Source organism: Oncorhynchus clarkii, chromosome 14 (assembly GCF_045791955.1).
Source record: "Oncorhynchus clarkii lewisi isolate Uvic-CL-2024 chromosome 14, UVic_Ocla_1.0, whole genome shotgun sequence".
NCBI lineage: Eukaryota > Metazoa > Chordata > Actinopteri > Salmoniformes > Salmonidae > Oncorhynchus > Oncorhynchus clarkii.
In genome coordinates this window covers 25,205,181-25,229,460 of record NC_092160.1, presented here as the reverse complement: position 1 = coordinate 25,229,460, position 24,280 = coordinate 25,205,181, and the positions used below count along the sequence as shown (strand labels likewise).

At 45.0% G+C, this 24,280-nt stretch overlaps 1 protein-coding gene across 3 annotated transcripts in view; it reads left to right on the top strand.

The window, feature by feature from the left end:
• The first annotated feature begins 3,835 nt into the window (after positions 1-3,835).
• The window catches only part of LOC139366436 (protocadherin-1-like), a 293,748-nt gene continuing 273,303 nt past the window's right edge, over positions 3,836-24,280 (top strand). For 2 of the 3 annotated variants that reach the window (XM_071103916.1, XM_071103919.1), the window contains exons 1-3: positions 6,782-6,884; positions 14,492-15,320; positions 17,186-19,372. In XM_071103916.1, coding sequence (XP_070960017.1) covers positions 6,850-6,884; positions 14,492-15,320; positions 17,186-19,372 — 3,051 coding nt within the window. In that variant the 5' untranslated portion in view covers positions 6,782-6,849. Of the gene's footprint in view, positions 4,621-6,781; positions 6,885-14,491; positions 15,321-17,185; positions 19,373-24,280 lie in introns of those variants that run through there. The other variant, XM_071103918.1, reaches the window with a different exon arrangement.

Sequence of the window (24,280 nt, the reverse complement as noted above, 5' to 3'; positions counted from 1 at the left end):
GCTATCGAGGGTCAAATTAGTCGCTACATCCTCAATAATTTTCACTCCCTCAGCTTTGGGACGGGCACGAATGGAGGGCAGAGGGTCGAGGGGAAGGGTGATTTGGGATTCAGACATAGTGTACGTGTGTGTGTGTGTGTTTCCGTGTGTCCATGTGCATGCTTGCTTGAAGGAGAGAGAGAGAGAGAGAGAGAGAGAGAGAGAGAGAGAGAGAGAGAGAGAGAGAGAGGGAGGGAGGGAGGGAGGGAGGGAGGGAGGGAGGGAGGGAGGGAGGGAGGGAGGGAGGGAGGGAGGGAGGGAGGGAGGGAGGGAGGGAGGGAGGGAGGGAGGGAGGGAGGGGTTAGAATGTGTGTATGTCATTACCACAATGAATAATTCATCCCCTTGTTTGACTTAATAACTCTGGAGTATCTGGGGATCAGGTTGGATGGTTGTTTGTTCTGTGATAAGCTGATGAAGCCTGTTATCTTAGCGGCCAGTGCTAAATTAGCCTGTTTTCTCCACTGATTCAAATCTCCTACACGGGCGCTTCTTCCGCCCCATACCAAAAAGGAGGTTACCAGGAATACTGTGTCCGTGGCAGCATATTATGCAACATGCGTTGTGACCGAAATTGTCTTGTATATGAAGAGAGAAAGGGGTATGCTTTGAGTTTGATGTCGCTGCTTTGAACGAAACCCAGGAAAAACTGTGCAACCCACAGAGCTTGCTCGGAAACGTTGGAGCGTGTGTCTGTTTGCGGTCCAATCTTTTAAAGTAAGTCTAGAGGTCTACACCTCATTAGTGCAGTCCCATCCTGCAGGATGTGGCTTTCTCCACATGCATGACTCCAGCGCTGTCAGAACACTTAAGCCTGCCGCGCTTCGAAATGGACAAATGTTCACCTTAGTGCTGGGAAAAGCAGCCCAATCCGTTCTCTGTGCCGTGTCACTGCAATGCCATTTCTAGTGAATGTTAAACACACGCGGTCACGTCGTCTCTCCGTACACTCTTAGGGGAAAGAAGGTGCTAGAACTTGAAAGGTTTCTTTGGCTGTGAACGGACCTAGGTAGTTTAGAGTTCTGATAAAATTACTTTCAGACTGAAATACTCTCGCCGTGCCTCTCAATGATTGCCTCATATGATGGAGACTCATGATGGAGACTCATGATGGAGACTCATGATAGATACCTATGATGGAGACTCATGATGGATACTTATGATGGAGACTCATGATGGAGACTTATGATGGAGACTCATGATGGAGACTCATGATGGAGACTCATGATAGATACCTATGATGGAGACTCATGATGGAGACTCATGATGGAGACTAATGATGGATACTCATGATGGAGACTCATGATGGAGACTCATGATGGAGACTCACGATAGATACCTATGATGGAGACTCATGATGGATACTTATGATGGAAACTCATGATGGAGACTCATGATGGAGACTCATGATGGAGACTCATGATTGAGACTGATAATGGATACTTATGATGGAGACTCATGATGGAGACTCATGTTGGAGACTCATGATGGAGACTCGTGATAGATACCTATGATGGAGACTCATGATGGATTCTTATGATGGAGACTCATGATGGAGACTCATGATGGAGACTCATGATGGAGACTCATGATGGAGACTCAAGATGGATACTTATGATGGAGACTCATGATGGAGACTCATGATGGAGACTCATAATGGACACTTATGATGGAGACTCATGATGGAGACTCATGATGGAGACTCATAATGGAGACTAATGATGGATACTTATGATGGAGACTCATGATGGAGACTCATGATGGAGACTCATGATGAAGACTCATGATGGAGACTCATGATGGAGACTCATGATGGAGACTCATGATGGAGACTCATGATGGAGACTCACGATGGAGACTCATGATGGAGACTCATGATGGATACTTATGATGGAGACTCATGATGGAGACTCATGATGGAGACTCATGATGGAGACTCATGATGGATACTTATGATGGAGACTCATGATGGAGACTCATGATGGAGACTCATGATGGAGACTCATGATGGAGACTCATGATGAAGACTCATGATGGAGACTCATGATGGAGACTCATGATGGAGACTCATGATGGAGACTCATGATGGATACTTATGATGGAGACTCATGATGGAGACTTATGATGGAGACTCATGATGGAGACTCATGATGGAGACTCATGATAGATACCTATGATGGAGACTCATGATGGATACTTATGATGGAGACTCATGATGGAGACTCATGATGGAGACTCATGCCATTACACCTTCTTTAATCACCTTATTGATCCATTTGCGGTGGATTTCCTTTCTACTTAATTTCCAGTGAAGCTGCACAGTACTAGAGAGTTGAACATTTTATTAAACTTAGAACACAATCAGGACTAGAGCCCATAGGGGAACAGATGAGGTTGTGGGGGAGAGGTTTTTCCAGTGGCCTTCTCTTGTGTGGGGTTAATTGAAGTCTGTAATGCTTGGAAATGAACTCTACAAGGTGTCAGAGGATGTCTGAAACTTCTATCTGACCGAGCTTCAACAAATGTTTTTTTACTTAGCAAATGCCTATTTTTTTATGAGAGGAGATTAAGGCAAACTTTTAAAATATATATATATTTTAAAAGCACCAGGAACTAATGAATAAAGTACTATTTATATGGTCCTCTTTCATGAATTGGGATTGTATTGCTTGCTTGACTTCTTGTCATATTGGAAGGCATACCTATCTTGCCCCCAGTTACTTTGATTTACCTTTAAAGGTCAATTTACAAACTGTTAGACACAAGAATGACACCTCTATGGTCATACATGGGACTGTGTGTATTTTTTGGTAGTGCTAAAATAAAAGTATTGTATTAATAATAGCCTACATTTATTTATATGTGATTTAATTATCACTGAAAAATATTTTCATTTCTATGAAATAGGATTGATAATTGTAGGCTCCAATGATTTTGAGTCTCAGTCGAGGTAATTCCACTGGTAGTTTTGAGTTTTTACTTGCTATGACTCGTTACACCTGAACTGTCAGATTTTCATACATCATTCCCATTTGGTCCTGCAGGTGGCGCGCGCTACAAGAACAACTAACTCCTGCTGCGCTCTGTTTTCGAGCTCATCTTAAAACAGCGTGTTACGCACCAACCTGATACCTGTATACTCTGTGAATTAGAGCAGTCTTCACATTTTGGAAGTGAGAGAGGTACGATCAAATAAGCAAAAGGATAAAGCCCAAGCACGTAGGCTATGTTCTTGCTTGGATCTAGTTGACATGACTATTGCCTATAATGTTGTTGAGGACGATTTTTCAAAAATATTCAAAAACGTTACGGTATAAAAGGAAGTCACGAAGTGTATGCTATTTGCATTTTATAATGTACAAAGCATTACGATAATTTCACCTTTAAAACGTTATTGTTCCACTGCCTAAAACGAATGATAGAAACAGTGTCAATGCTGGAATATGTGTTCCCCACATAACATAACCTATAGCCAGCCATCTGTCAAAAGAGTTCATCATGGCCCGAGATGAAGGCGGAATATCCAGAATGATAGAACCAATGAGCGGATCAATGAGCGGATCAATATCTCTCTCTCTCTCTCTCTCTCTCTCTCTCTCTCTCTCTCTCTCTATATATATATATATATATATATATATATATATATAGTGTATTATTAGTATCTCTCTATGTATATATACATATATATATCAAACAGTGAGTGAGAGATTTCTAAAATGTAGGCTTATGTGAGAAAAATAATGTTAGGAAATCTACATAAATGGAACTTGCTTCGCTCCACCTTTTTTGCTGTTTGTGTATGTATGTGTGTGTGTGTGTGAGAGAGAGAGAGAGAGAGAGAGAGAGAGAGAGAGAGAGAGAGAGAGAGAGAGAGAGAGAGAGAGAGAGAGAGAGAAAGAAAGAAAGAAAGAGAGAGAGAGAGAGAGAGAGAGAGAGAGAGAGAGAGAGAATCATTTTGAAATCACTTCACTCTCACACACACAACGTGCAGTCGCGCGGTGAGCGGTGGAGCGAACGATCCCGAGGCAGCCCATAGTTGTGTAGCTGTACAGAGGGTGACTGACAGAGGACCAAAACGCTGGCAACTAATGGACATATAGTATATTGTTTTTGTTTTTTTTACTCTGGAACCCTCTGCTACGGGAACATATTGAGGATTAGCTTAGCAGCTGGTGAGAATGTTCCAAACTAAGCACAGGATGCTGCTATAAAACTGGTCCGGAGACGTACTATATATGGTTGTTTCCGTATCCGAGGAGGGGACAACAATCTGATGTGCAGCGCTTCTGGTCACCAAGTTGTTTTCTGCCGGCAATTAACGCACTCGATTTGACATCAGGGGGACCGTCATTGGATTTGAAGGAATAGGCTAACCGTCGTCGGCTGATCAAGTGGATTGTTTGTTGTTGGGTTTTTTTTATCACGGGGAGTGCGTTGTTCATGTATTGTGGATTCCTACTTGTGGGGAGATATTGAGGGCTGAAGTGGCTTCGTTCAGGAGAGGAGAGGGATCGAAGCTTCTAGCCCGGCTGAAGCGCTCAGAACTGGGATAGGCTACTGAGGAGTTCTCCTCCATCCAAGGTAGGCTATGAACTTCACTGTCACGACTCAGCGCTCATATGATGGCTTTATTGACCGTAAACACGCACATATTATGATTCACATACGAGTGGAGCCAACAAAATATTCTCGAATCTTACATATTATAATTTCCTGATTTTGATAGTTCAATATTGTGTCCGTCACCTGCCTTTCATAACCTACCAGTCCCTTGGGTAGGCTATGCGATCCATTACGCTCAATACATTATTACATCATATGCAGGTCCGATATTGTGTATGTTCCATTTCATTGGGAAATGTAGCATTATAATGCCGACTGGGGGATAGGTAGAACTAAATGCTCCACAAACGTATGAGGATTTCGGTCCGTTTCATTCCGAGGTTGAACACTTGTTGTTTGCTTTCCGACCGTGGACTTGTGTGTCGGTGGTTGATATTCACCGCATGATCTTTCCACTGATGACTACCGATGTTAGATGTTTTTCCTTACACTAGCCTACTGGTGTTGATTTCTCTATGAGCGACGGTGCGCTTACCCCGTCCACCCTCAAAATGTCCTTTCCATATACGCCATAAATTAGCTAAAGCTCCCAACGAAATATCTCTCTCTGGGTTCACGAAAACCGATTTTTATAAGGACTTCCAGTGAGGAATATTTGAATCAAATATGTATTATTTTCCTAATGATGTCTTTTTTTGTGTGTATACTTCAGCCCAACCGAGGCAAATAGGCATATGAGTTGAATGTAATAGGCTAATAGTAAGGTCATAAATAGCCTAATCAATAGAATATTACCATTACAATATATCAGGACATAATACCCAGCAATAGGCCTATAGGCTAAAGTAGATTGATTGTAAATTCGCCACGAATTGCCGAATAAGGACTTTTTTTTTTAAATAGTCACCTAATGTAATTTATAAAACAGTCATATGGGTAGCCAATACGCCCTTCCAATACAGCCCCCTATTAGACGCGCTTGTATCACCTGTAGCTGAGTCTTTGCAAATGCCTTACTGTACAGTACCTTTTAAATTAATATTCCCTCTTATTTTAGCCTAGGAGTTTTTATCGACGGCCAATATGTTATAGTTATAACTAAATGGCAATATCTGAACTATATCAGCTATTTTTAAAAGTAGGATCAATGATGGACAGCTCTCTGAATCGGCAGCCGTAGCCTTTTCATGACAGCCTCACTTGGCTGTGACATTACTGCGAAATCCGGTCTTTCTGGCTTCTCCCGTTCCAAGCTGTCTCCTTCCACGGAGGCGTCTAACCTGCTAGGCAGGATGGTGATGATGCGGTACACATGAAACCATAAAGATGAAACTCGCACCTCTGAATCGCCTATCTCTTAGAATGCTTTTCATAAAGTGTTATATAGGGAGATTGAGGGCGCAAAGACACACCATTCTATTAATGCATGCAATTACCTCATCTCCTCGCCACATAATAATACTGGTCTATATCTATTTTTCTTAATTCTCATATGTAATTTAAAAAAATACAACTCTTGAATAGTGTTTTCCCGATAAGCGTTCATGAACTTGATGACCCGCTTGGCTATTGCAGAGCCCTTCCCAATTGGCAACAGGCTGCTGCATTCCATTTAAGCCCTTCAAATAAATAGTCTAAACTCTAAACGTAGGCCATCACCGACAAAAACTGCTCTGTAGTAGGCCTAGCCAACGACAATTTACACAATCCTGTAAATTGTAGTCCGGCGTAGGCTAGTGACTGATGAAGCAAGCATTAGGGGGAGAAAGGTTTTGGGTTTATTAAGGAGCTTCAGTCAAAGCACCACGATTCCTTCCCCTCTGGTAAAATGCCAAGCGCCTCCACTCGTCTTATTCATTTACATACGGGGTTCATGCAATTAAAATCGAATTGATGCTGACAAAGCGTTTCTATTTTACGTTGCTTACATAGCCTACCAGAAAATGTGTCAAAAAAAACGTGGACAAAATGTGTTGCTGTATTTTAAACGGGTAGAGGCCTAGGCCTACTGTAGATTGGTCAAGCACACTATTGTGGACTACTCCGTTCATTTTGCATACTCACAAGCAACAGAGTAACGCAGGTCAGTGGAGTGATTGGTTACAGTCAGCCCACCGGGTTCCATGCAGTTTGAGTTATGCACTGGGGTTAATTATCTACACAATGGCGGATACTTTAATGTCACGCGCGGAGGGGATTCTGCGGGTCGTTTCAAGCTCCTCGTTTATTCGGTGTGTTTTACTGCGTATGTCAAGATCAGCACAATCTTGCCCCATTGAATCGTGAGTATTTTCATTAAGTTTGGTATTTTAAAAGAGTCGGCTTTAGTTGTTTGTGCTTATTATGTGACAGCAGCCTGCTACATGATTCAGCTGTGTACTGTAGCCTATTGGCCTTGAAGAATTGTCAGCCTACTAGAGATAGGCTAGTTTACATGTGACCGTTTTCCATAAGCGAAAAGGCTTCCTGTGTCTGTTGTTTCATTTATATATTTCTTAATTCCATTATTTTACTTTTACACGTGTGTGTATTGTTTTGTATTGTTAGGTATTACTGCACTATTGGAGCTAGGAACACAAACATTTCGCTACACACGCAATAACATCTGCAAAATATGTGTGTGTGTGACCAATAACATTTGATTTGATTTTATGAAGTAGCTTGTCTTTCCAATTCATTCTCCTCCAAATCCGCGTCATGGTCAGATTTCAATTGTACAATGCGGCGAATGAGCAGGGAATGTCGAGATAAACTCGAAAATTAAATAGGACTTGTTGTGTAGACTATGCACATTTGTATGTTAAATTAATGATCTGAGTCAACAGGTTCACAGATGCCTTCATTAAAATTCTGAAAAGTTGAAATGGCATTTTTTTATTTTTTTATTAAAGGTCTTAGCCGTCTACCATAGACCTCGTGAGAATGGGTGTGGATAATTGTCTATGCTTGAAATGATGCATTTCCACAGCATGTTTTGGGTTCATTAAATCCTATTCCAATTTAGGGAAAGTGACTTCCAAATAGGTGTGTTGCCACCGCAGCCAGGAAACAAGAGGATGTTTTCCTGCATGGTAATTGGCCAGAATTAGACCATGTAGGTTACATATGGATATAACCATTGCATTCATTTTGACTCCAGCAACTGTAAATACATATGTTTTCAAGGAGCTCACGCCATGACGTCTGATATTTTACTAGGTCTTATCTTGTAATATATAAGTAGAGAGTAGTTCCATCTGCCATCTGTGGGATAATCCCTACGTGTTTATACGGCGTGTTGTGCTCAATTGAAGACAAGGTGGCATGGTGTCAGACGATATGCAGAGGGGAGTGACCGCTCTGTCTGGTTGAGAGGCTAGATGTTGTTGCACCTTGGTTTGATCCAAGGAGGCAGCCGAATTATGGAGATCAAACAAATTTGCCGTAGCTCTGGTATTTGTATATCATTGACCGGAGCGAGAGAACACCTCGTTTTCTCTCTGGAGATGGTGCTAGCTAGTGCATTGGCAAAGAGCAGTCAGTTGGAGCGGTTCGACCACAATCATTCTCACTGCAGTTTATCTCCTAGGCTAGACTAAAGGAAGATAGAGAGGATTCAGTGTCCTGCTCACCGAGACGAGAGTCTTCCAGCCCAATACAGTGTCTCTGCCACAGCACAAGAAACAGCGTCTGATCAACACGTCCGTTACCTTGTTCCTGATATTTTTTGCAGTGCGTTCCCACCAGCAGCCCCACAGATAGTCCCAGCATGTTGTGTCTCACTGTACATCATCCTAGCACGCCATATCTCTGCCAGCCAGCACCAGTGGGTGGTGTAGTGGAGCACTTTAGTCTCCATTCGCCCTAAGCAGCCAGCCGTGGCTCGGTGGTGCTATCACCCTATGGTCTGCCTCTTTGACCGGCATAGTCTGGCACACAGGCTAGCAGACAGGCAACCAGCAACAGTTTGCCTGCTTCCCAATAGAGGGGAGAGAGTGATCTGGGCCAAACAATTGGGTTGAATGAAATCGTTAAAGTAATCCCTTGGGTAAGGGACCACCCATATAGCATGGTGAGAAGCCCCCGTCTAGCAGTCCCCAGAGCGGGGAAGAGAATGGGGGCGATTGTGCTGGACAATGACCTGGCTGGATGGATGGGCCATCCAAGGTTGGGTTCTGTCTGGCTTTAGGACTTGCTCACCAGCCCCTCTCACCTTAACCCGCCCTCCCACCCTCCTCCATCCATAGGCACTCCAGGCCAGTTTCTTGTATTGTGGCAATAGAGAGCAGTAGCAGGAGGCTGTTCAATGTGCTCCTCAATTCTGACAATGGAGCCAAATAATATGTGTGTCTGTGATAGATTTAGATGTCCAAAGTGCTTATGCAATAGATCCCTTCAAACCTGAACAGTTGAAAAGCCAGTGTATAAAAAATGCAAAGAGTCATGTTCTGTGTGATTGGTACTATGTGGTTTATACATGATGGGAAAACTCACTAATTAATAAGATGGTAAAGAATGTGCTTGATTGGCTGGGAGAGCCGTGTGTGTATGGGCTGTGTGTGTGTTGGTGAGGGGGGGGGGGGGGGGGGGGTTCCTCTACTTATGTTGTTAACTAGGTAATAACAGTTGCTGTCGTGCTACTGCTGAGTTTTGGAGTACAACAAGTTCTAAAACAAATAGGCTAACCTTTTGTTTGCCTTGAGATCTTATGAGGAGTTGGTAGGCGAGTCTTGTATAGTGCAGTAACAGGCCCTGTATTGTGAGGTTACACATTAACCAGGGAGGGGCAGATGCCATCGTCCAGTGCTCTCTCATAGAGTCAAACCTTCCTCCAGCACGTCTGGAACTATGACACTTCTTAACCTCCATAAATGCCGCTGTGTAATTAGATTCTTGAATTGTTCAGCCTTATGCACATTCCAATGAGGGCTTGAGTGAAGTGTGTGTACAGTTTCTTGCTACCGTGATGCAGCGGCGTCGCCATGGTCGGCCTGCTGTGCGTGTATCGCTGTTTCTTACACAACTGCTTTTGTGTCGCTTTATTAAGGCTTGACTGTAGTTGGCAGAGCCTAGTGTTGCTTTGGCTTGTTGTGGAGTATACCGTCGTGTAGTTAGCAGACCTGGGTTCAAATACTATTTGAAATCTTTCAAATACGTTGGCGTTTGCTCTAGAGTTTTAGATGTACCTGGGTTAACATTTTTGGAACTATTCTGTTGGTCCATTAAGCCAAACAAGCTCAGTCAGGCATGTAAAGTAGGTCTATTTGAAATAATTTCAAATAGTATTTGAATCCAGGTCTGGTAGCTAGCTGGCTGGTTGAAGGAAGGTTGCTGGGGGGTTAGGATGATGAATTCCTAGCCACGGGTTTGAGTTAAAACCTTAATACAACGGTTGTGCGCCGTGTCAGCGGGGAGGCCTCAGAATAGCAATTAGCCTGTTAAATCTGTTAACCTCTCTCAGTGTGGAAGCACAATGCTCACCCAGAGAAAAGAGGGAGAGGGAAAGATGAGAGGAGGGAGGGAGGAGAGCAAAGGAAACTGAAGGAGGGATGGAGTTGGAGATACAGAGAGAGAGAGAGGGAGTACATGAGGGAGAACGTGAACGAGAGAGCCAGAGAGGGGTAGCGAAGAAGGGAGGGAGGGAGAAAGAGTGTATGGAGAGAGAGAGAGAGAGAGAGCGAGATGTACAATGAGGGGATTTGTAATGGGTCTTTGTGAGCAGGATTTAGCGTGCAGCAAGTATTCTAGCAGAGGACACAGCATCACAGGTGTAGGGCAAGTGTGGGTGGCAGGAACAGACAGAGAAATATGAAAGCAGTAATGGTTGTGGAGCATAAAGAAAACAGCCTGTCTTACGCAGTACAATACACAGTTTACAAGTCAATGCCTTTTTATTCTGACATCTATTGGTTTAAATACCGTTTAAAGTTGACAGAATCAAGTGGGTGTGGTGAGAAGGAACAAGGAAGCTACTAGTTTCCAAGGTATTCTACGACAGCAGAGTGCTCTCGCTCGCGTTGTTCTCTTTCGAATTCTTACGTCGCTCACACACATCTCCCCAGCACTGCTGATGAGGAAGGTCGGGAGGGCTGGCCCCTGTTGATTTAGTAGCCGAAAAGCGTTGTCGCCATAAATCGGACCCCTTGTCCCCTAAATCCTGGACTACTAATGTTGACAGATAAGGCACTGAATAAAGCTGTGTTGACGGCCCATTGTCATTCAAATATATCCTCTATTGTCTGCCGTTGCTTGTCTGGACACTGGTCGGAGTGTCCCCTCACTCCCCTTTCCAGGAAGGCTGAAAGGGGTAGGAGTTAAGGGGTAATGGGGAGGTGGGTTAAGGCAATGCCAGGTGCCAGATGTAGATGTGACTTTCTTAAGTCTGGAGTGTTTTGTAAACGTTGGGAGTCGTTAAGGGGCCCTGCCACTCAGAGCCACCAGGGTGTTTCATTTCCATCTCAATGTCAACCTCTTTGCCAGGCCACTCAGTTCGACCAGTCACTCACACACACATGCACACGCACACGCACGCACGCACACACACACACACACACACACACACACACACACACACACACACGAACCTTCTCTCTCTTTCTGTCTTTCTGTCTTTCTCTCTCTCTTTCTGTCTTTCTTTCTTTCTCTCTCTCTCTCTCTCTCTCTCTCGCTCACTCTCTCTCTCTCTCTCTCTCTCTCTCTCTCTCTCTCTCTCTCTCTCTCTCTCTCTCTCAGAGCACACACTAGCGATGTTGCTCTGCTCTTCTCCTCTGTGCTCGAGCCTCAACAGCTCCCTGACTCTGCTGCCGTTCACATACAAACATGCACCCTCACTCCCTGACACACATTCACAGTTGAGTGAGACTGTTCCAGTGAGAGTCCAGAGGTGTGGGGAAGGATCAAATCACATTTTTATTTTTACTTTTTATTTTGGTTCTCACATGTGTCGAATACAACAGGTAGACCTTACAGTGAAATGCTTACTTACAAGCCCTTTAACCAACAATTTTTAAAAGAAAAAATAAGTGTTAAGAAAGTATTTTACTAAATAAACTAAAGTAAACAAAAAATGAAAACAAGACAAAAATAGAAAAACAACAAATAATTAACATTAAAAATAATAAAATAACAGTAGCGAGGCTTTATACAGCGTGTACCGGTACAGAGTCAATGTGCGGGGGCACCGGTTAGTTGAGATAATTGAGGTAATATGTACATGTAGGTAGCGGTAAAGTGACTATGCATATATGATGAACAGAGGGTAGCAGAAGAGTAAAAAGGGGGGAGTCAATATAAATAGTCTGGGTAGCCATTTGATTATGGCTTGGGGGTAGAAGCTGTTAAGAAGCCTTTTGGACCTAGACTTGGCGCTCCGGTACCGCTTGCCGTGCGGTAGCAGAGAGAACGGTCTATGACTAGGGTGGCTGGAGTCTTTGATCATTTTTAGGGCCTTCCTCTGACATAGGATGTGAAGAACAAGTGGGTTCCTGTTGCTGGAGCACGGCTTCTCCAGACTGTCTCCAAGGCCCCCCGGCCAGTAGCACAGAGACTGCATTCCAAATGGCACCCTATTCCCTATGTAGTACACTTCTTTTGACCAGTACCCACCAGTGCCCATACCACTATATAAGGAATAGGGTGCCATTTGGGACTCAATGCGAGTCTCTCACTGCCCCTGAGCACCATCCATCATAATGAAACCAGTCAAATCAAACGTTATTGGTCACATACACATATTTAGCAAATGTTATTGGTCACATACACATATTTAGCATATGTTATTGGTCACATACACACATTTAGCATATGTTATTGGTCACATACACATATTTAGCATATGTTATTGGTCACATACACATATTTAGCATATGTTATTGGTCACATACACATTTAGCAGATGTTATTGCGGGGGAAGTGAAATGCTTGTGTTTCTAAGCTCCAACAGTGCAATTACATCTAACAACACACAACAATACACACAGATCCTCACACACTTCTACTATTGCATAATATGATATTTAATATCTAAGACATGGGTATGTACACACCTCTGTTACAGTGGCGTGATGATAAATGATCTTTCTAGCTTGATCTCTGTCACCAGGTTTTCACTAAGCAGTTCCACGATGAGGTCAGTAGGTTGGATGGGTTTTTAGTGGACCTCAGTGTTTTTCCCACCAACAGTACAGAATGAATTCAATGCAGCCTGTTCTCCCTGGCCTCTTCAGAGTTGTGAAATACCTGACCTGCTGAGAGGTGGAGAGGTAAGCCTGAGGCCAGGGGGGAGGTATTTTGCACCTCTGAAAAGCCCTCCACACTCTAACGCACACACAAACACACACTCTACCACACACACAAACTGAACACACACTTTATAATTCTGCCTGTGTGAGTGTCATCAGGGGAAAAGAGGAGCTGTCATTTGCAGACCCAGAATTAGACTACAGAAATGAGTCTCTCTCCCACTTGCTCACCCTCAATCATAGAGTGGAGCCCCTGTTCCTCAGCAGCCTCATTAGTACATCTCTCCTGCCTGGGTATGAGGAGTGTTCTGTTGGTATATGCTAGAGAAGCCCATATGTCATTTATTGTGTGTGTGTGTGTGTGTGTGTGTGTGTGTGTGTGTGTGTGTGTGTGTGTGTGTGTGTGCGCGCGTGCACGTGTGTGTGAGAAAAAGTGAGTGTGTGTGCACATATATGTTTAGGCATGGTGTGTAATATTTCTCATCTCAATGAGCGTCACACGGAACAAACAACTGCTCCCTCCTGATATGAGTGTGTTTATCTCTCTTTCTCTTTCTCTCTCTCTGTCTCACTCCATGTCTCTCTGTCTCTCTTTCTCTCTCTTATTATTTTGCCTCATTAAAGAGCCCCTTATACTCCAGGGGACCAGACTTCCAGGAAAGGAAGGTTTATTTTCCTCCTCTCTTATCTTCTCAATGGTGTACGCACACGCTCACACACACACACACAGGCACCTATATATACAAAGAGGAGGCTGAGGAAGATGAGGAGGAAGAGAAGGCAAATCATTCTTCCTTTCTTTATTCAGCATGCTAGACCCTACAGATCATCTGAGGAGAAGGATGGGGATTGGGGGGATGATTAGAAGGCATCCTTTCAAAAACAAGGATGTGGAAAACTCCACAGATTAACCCCCGCAGACCTGTCTCCTTTCCCCGGTTACAGCGAGCATGAGACTCTCCACACGCAGAGAACATATACAGTGAAGTGAATTAGAGCCAGGGGAGAACAGGGAAGTGGGGAAATGGGGATCAAAGCAATGTGCTGAAACAGAGAGGTAATTAATAAAGGAGGAAAGAGGTTAAGAATCAAAAGGAGAGTTGCTTTGTGTGTAAATTACCGTGTGTTCAATTAGGACTTGATTGGGTTGCTTTTCGTTGTGATATCATCGGTGCTGAAAAACAAAACCCCTGGGATTTGCCCCCACGTATGATTTTCCTAGTTGCTGCCTTTTAGTGGCATATTCAGTTTCAAAGTCCAAATTAGTGAGCTGTGAGCTGGTAGCCTTGGAATAGCTGAAGGACACCTAATGTTGTCAATGTCCAGAATTAGCAGGAGGAGGTAGGCAACAGTGGCAGTGGAATCCTTATCTGTCCCCTTAGTCTACTGCTGCATATGTCATTGAAGTACCTGGCAGAGATACAAGGTTGAGTCCGTTTTATGGATTGGACATGGCTCGAACTCTCGCGAAACAGACATCTCACTCAAGTAATTGTTTCAGACACATTAAGTGTCTCGTGTAAAAAAGAATGCAATAAATTAAAACGAGACCTGTCATAAATCCCGGAGAGTTACCCAAGTGTCTTTAAAAGTTGTCCGGACCTTTCTAGAAGATGAGTGAGGCCATTTCTAATCATGTTTGTTTGTCTTTGTCATTTTCTTTCTTGCAGACCGATGCGTTTCCAGTCAAGCGGAGTGATGGTGCTGAGGTGGGATGCCACGCTGGTGTTGGCCGCCATGCTTCTGGTTTGCTGTGCCGCCGATCCCACTGACATTCTCTACCGGATGCTCGAGGAGCAGCCGCCCAACACGTTGATCGGCAGCCTGGCATCGGACGAGGGCCTGCCCGACTCAGGCCACCTGTACAAGCTGGAGGTGGGCACCCCTTACCTGCGCGTGGACGGCAAGACGGGAGACATTTACACCACAGAGGTCCCCATCGACCGTGAGACACTGCGGGACTGCCGCAACCTGCTCGAGGGCGACAAGTGCTTCCTGGAGTTCGAGGTGTCCATCACGGACCTGAAGCAGGGCCAGGGACCGCGACTGATCGAGGGCCGCATCGAGGTGCAGGACGTCAATGACAACACACCCCAGTTCACCTCGCCCATCCTCATGCTGTCCATCCCAGAGAACACACACATCGGGGCGCTCTTCTCCATCCCCATGGCCAGCGACAAGGACTCGGGCCACAACGGCGTGGCCGAGTACTCGCTCAGCGCCGGGCCAGACGCCGACCAGCTCTTCAGCCTGCAGGTGGCCGAGGACACAGACGAGAAGCAGCCGCAGCTCATCGTCATGGGCAACCTGGACCGCGAGCAGAAAGACTCGTACGATCTCAACATCCGTGTGGTGGACGGGGGCACACCACCGCGAGCCAGCAGCGCCCTGCTGAGGGTGACCGTCACCGACCAGAACGACAACGCACCCAAGTTTGAGAGGAGCCACTATGAGGCTGAGCTGGCTGAGAACAGCCCTGTGGGACACTCAGTCTTGCAGGTACTAAACACAGAGATACCTACAGTACAGTACATACAGAGATTCTATATACTTTACATTTCTTTTAAGATTTTTTTGAACATTTTAGTCATTTAGCAGACACTTTTTTCCAGAGTGACTTGCAGTTAGATAGAGATACACTCATAGACTCAGTCACAAAGTTTATATCTCTCTCCCTCTCTCAGAGCATTTTTACACATGAAAATAACTGCCGTTTCATGCTGTGGGGCCATTTGTTTCGGTCAAAAGCGCAATGAAGTAGATTCACTTAGAGTAACTAAGTGAATCTTTAAACTCAGACTTTGTGGTTCAGCTATTCAACTCCCCACACCATATTTATACTTCTCAATTTATATCTGGTGAAGAGACGGTGAAAGGAACTGGTAAACTAGCTAACACTACGATCCAAAGAGCCCTCAAACTCCACTTGACAAGCACCCTCATTACATTAGGCCCCCTATTTCCCATGGGGCCTGGGCACCGATACAAAACAACAGGGTTAAGGTTTAGGAAACGATGGAATCAAATCATATTCTCCTCAGCAAATGGATTTTTCTTCCTCTTCCTACTGTCACTTTAACCACCGGTTTTACAAAACACTAGTGAATTATTGACAGGTTCTGAGAATGGCATATTGGATTGCAGTGCGACACAGCCGATAAGGCGAGCCCTACAGTTGGCCGGGTTCCAGGAGCAATTTGAGACGAAGTGTCCAGGCATAAAATGTGTATAAATACTGTTAATCTCTCAGTCAACAGTTAGTCCATGCGTTCAAGATGTTTTCAAATAGTGTTTTCTCCCTTCATGATCTTGCTAAGGGAGCAGTGGCAAATGAACGGCAAGGGTAGAAAAATAGTCTAATTTGACGACTTAAACAGGTCAGACGTGTCAATCAAGCATTTCTGCTTTCTCAAAGGAATTCTCTCCAAATGCCTGTTAAGTGAAATGCATCCTGGGGTTTCTGTGGAGGATGAAATGGAATGAGTCACATAGAGCATTAATACCAATAAACCCCATGGATAATCTGATGTCTGAGTCACATTAAGTCATGCATGGCTCGGTAATGGGAGTGCTGGGGCATTCTATTTGACTATCATATGGGGTAAGTGATACGGTGTTTTGCAAGGTGTGTTTAAGGATGAGTAATGTTAGAAAGATGACAGAAATGGATTTTGGTGTGTCAGGTGGTAAAGTGTCAGAGTGACACTGTAAGGTTGGGTCCGACAGTTTACCTCCATTCTAAATGATACCTCGCTCATTTTCCCAGTCCATTTACACCAGATCTACTCACAGACACCTCTATTTATACTGTGTAATCATGGGCCTATAATTCAATAAAATATATTAGGATCCTTATAACCAAACTCACTGAGTTGATATTCCCCCATGTGTAGATTATGGAGATGGCTTGTTTCCTAATGTATTAATGGAAGGCTGTTCTCAGAAGCTTATGGGAAGTTTCTTGTTTTGGCAAGGAGTACAGAGGCAGGGCCAAGTCAATCCGTTGCCACCAATCTCTGTCACTCTATCTCCTCCTATTGACCCCTGTAGGAACAAGGGCCTTTTGATAATGGGAGGAACATTAACACTCTCAGTCATTTCCCCATTAACTGCCAATGACCCATGTGACAATCTCTAGATGTTTATGTGGGGCTGCGCATGCTTAGTTTTGATAGTCATTATGCATGACACAGAGCATGAACTTGAGCTATGAGGAGAATCAAGGCGTTGATACAATCTAGGAGTGAATTTAGAGGCATTTACATAAATTACGGGGAATACAATTGTTTCGTGGTTTTGTAAACGGTAGGTTGCAGAAGCTAAAGGCTAATCTTTTATGTGTTTGTGTGTGTGCGTGTGTCCAGGTGAAAGCCAACGACGCTGACATGGGTACCAACGGGGAGATCGACTATAGCCTGCACCAGGCCTCCGATGCCGTCCAGAGGTTGCTACGCATTGACCGCTCCACAGGGATCATCTACGTCAAGGGGCTGGTGGACCGAGAGGAGGAGAGCTTCCTCAAGTTCTTCGTGGTGGCCAAGGATCGCGGCCCCAACTCGAAGAGCTCCAAAGTCCTGGTGACCATCAACGTCAAGGACCAGAACGATAATGCACCCGCCATCGAGATCCGTGGCATCGGCCTGGTCACCCACCACGACGGTGTGGCCAACATCTCAGAGGACATGCCCATCGGCACAGCTGTAGCCCTGGTGCAGGTGTCGGATCGTGATGAAGGGGAGAATGCTGTGGTCACCTGTGTGGTGGCCGGGGACGTCCCCTTCCAGCTGCGGCCCGCCAGCGAGTCAGCCAACGACCGCAAGAGGAAATACTTCCTGCAGACCACGACCCTGCTAGACTACGAGCGCATCAAGGACTACAGGATTGAAATAGTAGCGGTGGACTCCGGTAACCCTGCACTGTCCAGCACAAACTCCCTGAAGGTGCAAGTCACCGACATGAATGACAATGCCCCTGTCTTCTCCCCCAATCTGTTTGAGGTGGACTTTGCAGAGGAGAATCAGCCAGGTGATAAGGTCCTGGATGTGGTGGCCACAGACGCGGACAGTGGGTCCAACGCAGAGCTGACCTACAGCATCATCATGGACTCGACCACTAAGGGGCTCTTTGAGATCGACCCCAAAACGGGAGAGGTGCACGTGAGGAATACGCTGGACCGTGAGCACAGGGAGCAGTACGAGTTCCACGTGGCGGCAGCCGATAAGGGCTCGCCTAGCCTGAGGGGGACGGCCACGGTGGTGGTCAAGGTGCTGGACCGTAACGACAACGACCCCAAGTTCATGTTGAGTGGCTACAGCTTCTCCGTCTTGGAGAACATGCCTCCGCTCAGCCCTGTTGGCATGGTGACGGTCATCGACGCAGATAAGGGCGAGAACGCCATGGTGCGACTCTCGGTGGAGCCCGACAATGGCAAGTTTGTCATCCAGAATGGCACAGGTACTATCCTCTCCAGCATATCCTTTGACCGTGAGAAGGAGAGCACATACACTTTCCGCCTCAGGGCTGTGGACGCCGGTGACCCTCCCAGGTCCTCCTACGTGGGTGTGACCATCAACGTCTTGGACGAGAACGATAACTCCCCCTACGTCACCAAGCCCTCTAACTCCTCCTACAAGTACCTCCCACCTCTCACGACCCCCGAGACACGCATTGAAGTGGTGGAGGCCGAAGACATTGACACGGGACCCAACTCCGAGCTGGTCTTCAGCATTACTGGCGGGAACCCCTACGGACTGTTTCACATCTCGCCCAACAATGGGGAGATCACCCTGGCCCAGGAGTTCACCCGCAAGCACAACGGGCTCCACCGTCTGGTGGTGAAGGTGAGCGACAAAGGCAAGCCACCACGCCACACCACCGCCCTGGTCCACATCTTCGTCAATGAGACCATGGGCAACATCACCCTGATCGAGTCTCTGGTGGGTCACAGCCTCTACACTCCTCTGGACAGAGACATTGCCGGGGACCCCAACTATGCGCTGGCCCAGCGCAGCAACATCCTGTATGGCAGCCTAGCGGGCATCGCCGGAGTCATCCTGGTCATCGTGGTGGTGGTGGTGATCCGTCATCGCATGCAGAAGGACACCAAGAGCGGCTACCAGGCGGGCAAGAAGGAGAGCAAGGACCTGTATGCCCCCAAAGCAGGGCCCAAGAATGGCAAGGGCAAAAAGAGCAAGAAAGGCAAGGTGCCCAAGCCCACCAAGCCACTGGAGGAGGACGAAGAGGCCAGCCTCCAGAAGGGCCTCAACTTCAACCTCATAAACGATAGTGTCAATGACAGTCCCCGGATCCACCTGCCCCTCAACTACCCCCCGGGCAGCCCCGACCTGGGCAGACACTACCGCTCCAACTCCCCACTGCCCTCCATCCAGCTGCAGCCCCAGTCCCCCTCTGCCTCCAAGAAGCACCAAGCCGTTCAGGACCTGCCCGCCACCAACACCTTTGTGGGCACAGGTGACAACAACTCTACAGGCTCCGATCAATATTCGGATTACAGCTACAAGGCAAACCCGCCGAAATACAGCAACAAACAGGTAGGCGACTACTTCCCCACAGCAGGGTACAACAGGAACATTATGTGGACCGATGAGGTTTGGTAGAGATGGGACTGAATCACAGAGATTTGCTACCAAAGCTGCACTGATCACTCATTCTCTCACAGCGATCACGCCACTACCTTTCCCAAATCAGGGCAGGCTTGCCTTTTCATCTCTCATTTTTATTTTTTGTTATGTTTATGTTTGTCATTTTAAAAAAATCCTCACCTTAAAATGGACTCACTACACTTTCACGCTAAGAAGGAAATATTTAATTTTATCTCAACCTTTTGAGGGGGTTTAAATGAAGGAGCTTATGTTTTTTAAATGAAGGAGCTTATGTTTTTGTGTTGTGTTTATTTTACAGGAGGCATATATTTGGTTGGGCACCTACACTGCCCCACACAGAGTCATTCCGTATATTTTAATGTGTTTAGAGAAATAATTTGGTTTTAAAGTCTCTCTTTATGGCAGGATTCTATTTCCTTTCACACTGAGTTTGTTCATTTGAGTGTGACAAAGTGCGGGTGAATTCCTCAGACATTTTTATTGTCTGTTGGCTACCGCTGGATAGTACAATCTTGGCCTAACTGCACTTTTTTTATGTTTTCACTTCCAAATAATTAAAACCTTTCACCAAAGGGTAGATAGCCAAGGGGAAAGAAGGGAGAGGGGGCAGGGAAGCAAAGAAGACATATAAAAAAAGAAAAGCACACTTAACGACAAGGGAAGGTCCTTTCAGACACCTTGTGTTATTGTGAAGCCTGCCACTGCACATCCTGTCAGGCCATTGAAAAAGGACTCTTCATTTACTGGGGCTTAAGTCAATTGTTTGCACAGATTAATGGCAGGTAATTCCAGCCCCGCTCGCCTGTACACAGAGAGTGCCTTGCTTTATTTAACGTACATATGTGGGGTGGTTAAATTCATGCTCATAAGTAGTGTGGTATGGCACCTTTATGAGTAATGGACTTGAGGCCCCGGCAAGCTGTGAATAATGTCACATCCACTGTGAAACGAGAGGCTCTGAAAAGAAAGAACAGGAGACCGAGATTGATTGCGTTTTGCAGTAGTATCTGTTGGAGAGTATACCAAAAAAACAAGATTGCTTTGTTCGTATGGCCTCTTTAAATGATTTGGAGACAATCGTATGATGTAGTAATATGCAAGTTGTACATATGTGAATAACAAACTATGTTTGCTGTTGTTGTATTTTTTGTTTTACTCATCATGTGTTTGTTCTGATTGCAACATGTTCTGTGTGTGATTTCTACTCAAATGGAGAACATTCATTTTCTGTGAGTAACTGAGCCACTCAGTTGTCCTTGTTAGTGATGCCTGCATTCACCAACAAAATTCCCTAACAATCAAATTACACACACAAACACACACACACACACACACACACACACACACACACACACACACACACACACACACACACACACACACACACTCACACACACATTTGAATACAGGAGGTAGTACTGTTATTGTCATGCTTCAAGTGAGCGTCATAATGTTTGCTACACTAGAGTACCCAGGAGGCATTGCAGTTCAGTGTTCCATGTTGCTTGTGTTCAGCTGTATTTAAAGCTGCAGTTATCCCCATTTTGACGAGACATTTTCATTTTGCTTCTGTTTTTGTTTTATCCATTTCTTTGTTTGTAAAAATATTGTACCCTGGGAGAAAACTTGTTCACGTTTTTTTTTACGACTAAATCCAATTTTATTTCAATAAAAACGTTGTTAAAATGGTGAAATCACACTCTCTGTGCATTCCATGGGCATTGGGCTTGAGCTAAAGTAAGATTGGGGATTAAAACTACAAATGGGAAATGAATGCTTAAGGTACAGTATTCCATTTTCATTATCATCTTTCTTTGTTGACAATCATGAACTTTCCCTCCAGCTCACACGCTTCATTAAGCCATGGGTTACATGGGTTGGACTAACAGCGCCACAAGAACCAATGTTTGTTCTTAATGCGCACTCCAGTCCCCACATAGCACTAATTATGACTCCCCTCTCTCAGTTAGCATTTTAACTTGAACGTTTCAGAGACACAACAATCGAGTGGACATTTAGAAAGCCATGACCTCACTCTAAATGTTAACTTAGCTCTTATATCTGCATGCCATTTATAATTAACGTTTTTGTTGCAAACAATTTTGTCTTTCTTTTTAAAAAAAACTAAACTTCTGACATTTCGAGAGCTTGGGACTATAAGGTTCAATCTGCATTTTTGTTGAAATGGAGTTATTGTTATAGGCTTGTTCTATAACATTTATAGTACTCTAAATACCCCCAATTTATGTTAAGTTCAAAAGAATACAAGATCAAAATTGCTGGCCCCATTCAAACCAATGAGGGTTCAGAACTTTAAAGCCAATTATCTCAGAATCATCTTTTTGCAGATAGAACCTTATAGTCATTACCAAGTTCTCGATTTTGAGTCAAATGAAATCTCTATTCCCCAACTCTATCCCAGTATGAAGTTTTCCTTCAGTATGGAATGTATTTTAGAGGAAAGAGCCTATATTTCCACTCTGTCTTACCCATCCTCCCATCATTGAAATTCCTCTTGCATCAGTGCTGCCTAAACACCGTAGATTCTGCCCTCAGCTTGCGCAGTCGCCATGGAAACGGAATGACCGTTGTGTGTGTGCGTGCGCTGACTCACGGAGCTGTGCGACGCAGGTGGGGAGGGGGGGGGGGGGGGGGGGGGGGCGCGTCGAAAGAGGGTATATCACCAGTCTGGTACCCGGTGACAGTTCAGTTTTACATCGCACCTCGTCCATCACCATGCCTGTCATCACTGCTCTGTTTTTGTAATGTCAAATGAGTGTCTTGCCTATACATTTTTTCTGAGAGAGACAGAGCTCTGCCTTAGGTCTGTGCTGTGTCCTCATACCCAGTCCTCTAAAGCTCACATCATTACATCTCCTGTAGTTGTCACACAGAGATAATCATCCCTTCTCCGTCACTCTTAACTACACAGTAGGACTGTAATAGCAGAATACTGTCCTTGTGTGTCTGAGTGTTCCCTCTGTGCTCTGCCCTTTGAGAGAGAATAAAGAGATGTGGATACTGCAGCCTTAAATCAGTGAGTGAGTGTGTGTGCGCTTGTGTGATGCATCCGGGTTGCTTTTTGTGTTTGTTTGTGTCTGCTGGTTTCCTGTTTTGGTGAAACAACATAGCTTATAGCCTGACCGATACATGAAATAGGTGTTCTTGTTCCTCAGAGTTGGATGGCTACAGAGATGAATTCGGACAACTCCTAGTTGTGGTGACAGTTGCCTCTTGTCTCCTTTCCCTTCTTTGTTTTTGATGAAGTGGGTGTGGCAGTGATGGTTTCCGAAAGCATAATGGCATAATGTAAAGGCACAGAGAGAAACAATGGAAGTAAGAGGGAATATTTCTCCTTTAGCCCCCCTCAGATGAGAACAATTGTTTCCCTCAAATTGAGTCTGAAGTGCCAAAACAATGGATAAGACCAGGCGTGACTTCATACTGAAATAAATCTTCCTCCCACCTAGTGGGCCTGAGAATGAGGGAATATTAATGCCCTCTCTCTGTCCATCCCTACATCCATCTCTACCCCTCTCCCCTCACCCATCACAGGAGGTTGGTGGCACTTTAATGGCTGGAGTGGAATTAGTGGAACGGTATCAAATATATCAAACACATGGTTTGATGTCATTCCATTCACTCTGTTCCAGCCATTATTATGAGCCGTCCTCCCCTCAGCAGCCTCCTTTGTCACGATTCACTGTTGTCCATTAACCTACCTCTGCCTTTCATGGCAGTCGTTTCTGACTTTCCCCGACTCTCAATCACTCTTTCTCTCTCTCACTCGCTCTCTCACTCCATCTCTCTCGCTCTGTCTCTCCCCCTCTGCCGCAGTGGTCAGGGCGCCACGGGCGAGAAGTGGAGTGTAGCTCTATTCTTCTAAGAAGCGAGTCAATTATGCAAATGAGGCCCGTGACAGATGAAATGACAAGGCCTTGTGTGTTGACCAGAGAGAGTTGTTATTGCCATCTGTCTCTGACCTGAGTACCAGCCTCCCCATTGGTAGTCAATGTTTCACTCCCGTTTTCATAAATACCTCAATGAATGCCCATCTTTAGGTAGTCTTCAACTCAATGAGACTTTGAGTGACAATCGATGATGACTCACACAGACACAACAACACAACAGACCTGTAGGTGTAGATGGGTAGGAAAAAAATCAAGTGAGGGGCAAAATGGCCACCGTAAAAGTTTCAGGAATAACAAAATCAACCAATATTTGAATTATGCATGAGCCGTCGTCAACAATGTCGGGCTAATTAAAATAAAAAGCACCTAATTTCAAGCAGAATCCCGGTAATGGAGTCTTTTATTGTTGGCTGTTTTTTCCCCCCTCTGCGCTGGTCTCTTCTAACTTGGCATGACACTCTGATGAGATGAGAATCATTAGTCTCACAGCGCTCCGCACCTTGTGAGCCCCCAGGCTGATAACATCTTTTGTCTGCATTTCACGGGAGAAAATTACATACATTTTAGCGCCGCCGTGGCAAAAGTGCATCGGCTCTTTGTGCCTGGTAGTTTTTCATCTGCAATCAGAGGGGATCCTGGACCAGCTTTTTTATCGCTGGCACTGCCAGGGATACCCGTGCCCATACATTTGGATGGTTTAGGTGGCTCCTTCCTCACCAATCAATTATAGTTAATATGAAGGACTATTTGATCAATTATAGTTAATCTGAATAAGTATTTTATAAATGATAGTTAATCTTAAGAAGTATTTTATAAATGATAGTTCATCTGAAGAAGGGTTTTTATAAATGATAGTTAATCTGAATAAGGGTTTTATTAATGATAGTTCATCTGAAGAAGTATTTTATAATTGATAGTTAATCTG